A 5400-nucleotide genomic window follows, 5' to 3' on the forward strand; every position below is an offset into this window, starting at 1 on the left:
CCCCCCCCCCCCGACTCCTAAAACCCCTCCACTGTGCCCTCTGGAACTGGAAGTCATCAGCAGACCCTCCATAGCCTCACATACTCTGAAATGTTCCCTTCACCTGCTTGTCTGGGTTCTTGCTCAAGGACCCTAGTTTCTCTCCCATTCTCCCTGGATCTGTGGGCACAGAGGTGGGTGGTGACCTCCTTGTTCCTCTTTGCTGTTTCTTGATCATTCTCCCTCCCTCTTCCCAGGTCATCAGAATGTACCACCCAAGGTACCTTCTGTATCTGACACCCACTGAGCCTCAGGTCACCCCCATCCATCCTTGAAGATTATAGCTTCTGGCTTGCTGTCACTGGCTCCAGCTGTTTCAATCCTTAGTGACGTCAGTTCCTTGTGGATGACCCTTCCCATACCCAGACCTTTCATTTCTCTGACCTGTTCAATGACTTTCTCCTCCATTCCTTCTCTTCCATCCTGCCATGGCATACCCTTGACCTCGTCATGGCAAATAACTGTGTAATCATAACCCACATAATCGATCCCAAAGGTCCCACTCTTTTTAGGTCATTTCCTCTACTACACTAATTCCAGTCTTTCAGCCCCATGGGGATATACAGCTGGTTGTTTCTGTGACCTTTTCTCTGTTCTCCATCCTTTGTCCCTCTCATAATCCTCAGCTACTCCCCCTGCCTTACATTCTTGCACTCATCTGGCAAAACCCCAACCTTTGTTAAACCCAGCTTTCTGCCTTATACTTGTGCAATTGACTCTGATGAAGGAAACTGGAGAAAAACACACAGCCACCTGGTTTCACTTTAAATTCCTGACGTCTGATTTCAGGCAGATCTTTTGTGCCGCTGCCCCACATCCTGCTTGGGTTTACAATCCACTCTGACTCCTGTTCTCTGAGATGCCTGCCTCCTGTCTCCTCACACCTCCAACACCTCCTCCTCCCCACCCGCTCTTAGCAGGAGACCTTGCTTCGCAGTTCACTGAACACTGAAGAGAACATCCGTGAACATTTGCCTCCACGTTACAAATCCCCGGGCATCTGCACCTGTACGCTCTACCCCTGTTTCTTCTAGGATGGCTGAATTGTCTTCACCAACCAACCCTTCCACGTGTGCACTGACCCCTATCGTCTCTTTCATCCATTCTCCCCCTTTCTAGTCTTTGTCATTAATATTGTCCTCATTTCTAGATCTTTCCTGTCAGCATAAAAAACATTCTCCCATCTTAAAAATACAATTCTTTGACCCCTGTCTTTGTCTCTGGCTCTGCCTCTTTTGCCTTATTCCTCTGTTCATTTTTGGAACCCAATGCCTCAATAGTTTTGTAAATTCTTTTTCTCTAATTCCATAGTTCTCCCATGCCCTCTTGAATATACTCCAATGAGGCAAAGGACTCACTCTTTCCAAGGATCCCTGAATTGCTAAATTCAGAGGTTAATTCTCAGTCTCTTTCTTACTTGACCTGTTATCACCAGTTGCTATTGTTGGTTACTTCCATGAAATTCTTTTGCTTGCAGAAAATACACTGTCTTGTTCTTCTGCCTAGCTCACTGGCTAACCTTTTTTTTTTTTTAAATCAGAGAATTTTATGAAACATTTTATTTTTTAAAAAAAATTTTATTGGAGTATAGTTGCTTTACAATGTTGTGTTAGTTTCGACTGTACAGCAAAGTGAATCAGCTATATGTATACATATATCCCCTCTTTTTTGGATTTCCTTCTCATTTAGGTCACCCCAGAGCACTGAGTAGAGTTTCCTGTGCTATACAGCCGGTTCTCATTAGTTATCTATTTTATACATAGTATCAATTGTGTATAAATGTCAATCCCCATCTCCCAGTTCATCCTGGGGCTAATCTTCCTCAGTCTTCCTTGTTATTTCTTTCTCACTTCTCGACCTCTATCTGCCGAAGGGCCTCAAGGCGCAGTCCCTGGACCTCTTCTCTATCTGCTCTCATTCTCTGGATGGCCTCATCCGGCCCCGTGGCTTTTAATACTGTGTGCGTGCTGGTGACTTCCAACTTTAAATCTCCAGCCCTGAGTCCTTCCCTGGCCTTTGCCGGACTACTTGCCATGTTACTGGGATGTCTAATAGGCATCTGGAACCTAACACATCAGACACTGAATCCCCATCTTTCCCTTCAAGGCTGTTCTCCCATAATCTTCCTCCCATCAATTTATTGCCACTCCACTTTTTTAGTTCTTTGGGCCAAAAACCTGGGAGTCATTCCTGACTCCCCTCTTTTATCTCATACCCACATCTGACCTCTCATTAAATCCTGTCAATTCTACCTTCATAATATATCTGTAAATCAGAATCTGGCCACTTCTCACCATTCCTACCCCTGGTCCAAGCCGCCTCACTGATCTCCTGACTCTGCCCTTGACTATCTACAGTCTATTCTCAGCAGAGTATCCACATTTATCCTTTAAAATGAAAAAAGGGGGCTTCCCTGGTGGTGCAGTGTTTAAGAATCCACCTGCCAATACAGGGGACACAGGTTCGAGCCCTGGTCCGGGAGGATCCCACATGCTGTGAAGCAACTAAGCCCGTGCGCCACAACTACCGAGCCTGCGTTCTAGAGCCCGTGAGCCACAGCTACTGAGGCCGCATGCCACAAATACTGAAGCCCGCGCGCCTAGAGCCCGGGCTCCGCGACAAGCCACCGCAACGAGAAGCCTGTGCACCACTCACTGAAACTAAAGCCTGCGCACAGCAACGAAGACCCAACGCAGCCATAAATAAATAAATTTATTTTTTAAAAACCCCGAAAACTGTTTAGAAATGAAACTTTTAAATTGTGAGTAAGACAAGTATAAATTGTGTCATTTTTCTAAGAGAATAGATCTGGAAAGTTCTCATCTCAAGAAAAAAATTGTAACTGTGGGGTGATGAATGTTAACTAAACTTATTGTGGTGATCATTTCCCCGTATATCCATATATCAAATCATTATGTTGTACACCTAAAACTAATAAAATGTTAAATGTCAGTTGTATCTCAATTTAAAAACATTGTGTCACTTCTTATGTTAAGGCCCTTGGATGGTTCCTTTTTTCATTCAGAGGACAAGCCAGAATCATTTCCGTCAGTGAGCAAGCTTCACAGCATCTGCTTCGTGGTCCTCCCCCTCCTGTTTCTCTGGCTTCATCTTGATCTTTCCCTCACTCACTGTGTTTCGGCTATACTGCCCTTCCTAAAAGTCTACAGACATGCTAGGCAAACACTTACCTAAGGGCTTTTGTCATTGATGTGTCCTCAGACTCCCCCCAGACCTCCGAAGGGCCACACGCTTTGTTCCCTCAGGTTTCAGTCATATTTCATCTTCTCTCTTTTTTTTATTTATTTTTTTTCAGTACGCGGGCCTCTCACTGTTGTGGCCTCTCCCGCTGCGGAGCACAGGCTCCGGACGCGCAGGCTCAGCGGCCATGGCTCACGGGCCCAGCCGCTCCGCGTCATGTGGGATCCTCCCGGACCGGGGCAAGAACCCTGCATCGGCAGGCGGACTCTCAACCACTGCGCCACCAGGGAAGCCCTCATCTTCTCTTTGAGGCTTTCCCTTCTAGGTTTTAACTTGCCCCTTCCCCTCCCCTGTCCCTCAGCATTCTCTCTTCTCCTTCCTTGCCTTATTTGTCTCCACAGCATTTGTCATCCTCTGACCTGCTAGATGAGTATTGGTTTATCATCTGGCTCTTTTCCTGTCATGTGAGCTCCATGAAGGCAGGGATTTTGGTCTTCTTTTATGGATTGTGTTCCTGGTGCCTAGAACAGGGCCTGGCGGAGTGGTGCTTGATGCATTTATAAACTGGTTGGATGAGTGATAGAGGCAGTCCTTCGGAAAGCTCTCTTTGCGGGAAGACTTTGTCCTTGGGCCAGTTCCGTATGTCAAGGAAGGACACTAGATGTGGCATGGGGTTCTTTACTACTTTTCTTCGTTTGGGGCTGGGAGTAACAGTGGAAAGATGCTTGGGGTGTCTTAAGTCCCACCTCCTCTAGATATCCCTGACCCTCTAGTCCATTTTGAACTCTTTCTTCTTTGCTAGAACTTGCCCAATCATTACTGTCTCAACCCAGGACCAGGTACTGGGTGCTAGTGTTCTACATTGCTACTTTCTATGTGTTTGTATATGTAGGTGTGTGCCTGTGTGTGTGTTTAGCATCCCTCTGCTGGAAACATTAGCTTCTCTGGGCACAAATGGGATTGCCCATGTCTTTCTGACCGTCATTCACAACATCCAGCGCAGGGCTCCATATGGAGTAGGCCCCGGTAATATGTTTGGTTGAACCAACTGTTGAATGATTTTATGGTGGGAGTGAGTGCTAGGAGCTGTATAAATAAGGCAGAGGTGGAGGTGCCATCTGGGGACTTTTCTTCTTTGAATGGTTTCTGAGTGGCTTCTGTCCTATGTCTTTTCCTTAGGAGACCAACAAGAAGACAGTGCATGCGAAATACTGCAGCAGATTTGTCCATGCTCCCTGGAAGGATGGGAGCTTGGTCCACGTCTGCATTACCAAGGAGAAGTACACATGGTACAGTGAGAGAATTCATGCAGTCCTGGCCCGGATCCAGAGGAGGTTGGTGCATTGCATGAGGGTACAATACATTGCATGATCCAGTCTCTCTTGAAATTCAAGTCTGCTTGAGCTCTTGGTAAAGCTCAACCAAGAGAAATGGCCAATAAGCATTGTTATGTCAGGGTTGCCATCTGATGGTTTGCTGTTGGCCCCATTGTTAATAACCAAAGGGGATGTTTGGATGCAGATTCTGAGCTGCCTTGATGCCAGTGCAGACTCTGAAAAACAGCAAACAAAGATGTAGTTATCATGTAGATTGTGCATCACTGTAGGAGGCAAAGGAACACTTGTGTTAATGTCTTGCATTTTTTGTGGGCCTCAGGTGTATAGCAGACTGTATGACACCTGTCCTCTGTACTCTTGAATATTACCTTTCATGGCAACTGTTACAATGTTGTGAAACATTTATATGCAATGGCATTATATATATATATATACACATATACATATACATATTAGAAATCTGCTAAAAATAACTTCTTGTGATTCCTCTCTTGTGGTTCTTGTGATCCCTCTCTTGTGGTTCCTTCTTGTGATCCCTCTCTTGTTGTTCTTACAATATGGTAATGCTCATAAGAGTCTAGTGTACTAGGCTGTGACCTCAACATCAGCTCCATGGGGTGACCTAGCTCAATGCTTTCATCTTGCTGATGCCAAGGGAGGTGCCCTAGATGATGCTCTAGAATATGAAGACCATGTCCATTTAGGTTCATGGGCCCTAAGGTCAGATAGAGCTGGATTCTAATCCCAGTCTGCTATTTTCTGTGACCCTGGGCAGGTTAGTCAGTGTCTTTGTGCATCAGCTTTCTCATTTATAAAGCAGGAA

General features: G+C 45.7%; 1 protein-coding gene across 1 annotated transcript in view; it reads left to right on the forward strand.

Annotated features, from left to right (window-relative positions):
- Nucleotides 1-5400, forward strand: part of VWA3B (von Willebrand factor A domain containing 3B) — a 218934-nt gene that overhangs the window by 103746 nt on the left and 109788 nt on the right. The window contains 1 exon segment of the mRNA XM_007466893.1: nucleotides 4420-4574. Coding sequence (XP_007466955.1) covers nucleotides 4420-4574 — 155 coding nt within the window.

This window comes from Lipotes vexillifer, unplaced genomic scaffold, assembly GCF_000442215.2.
Source record: "Lipotes vexillifer unplaced genomic scaffold, Lipotes_vexillifer_v1.1 scaffold28, whole genome shotgun sequence".
Classification (NCBI taxonomy): Eukaryota; Metazoa; Chordata; class Mammalia; order Artiodactyla; family Lipotidae; genus Lipotes; species Lipotes vexillifer.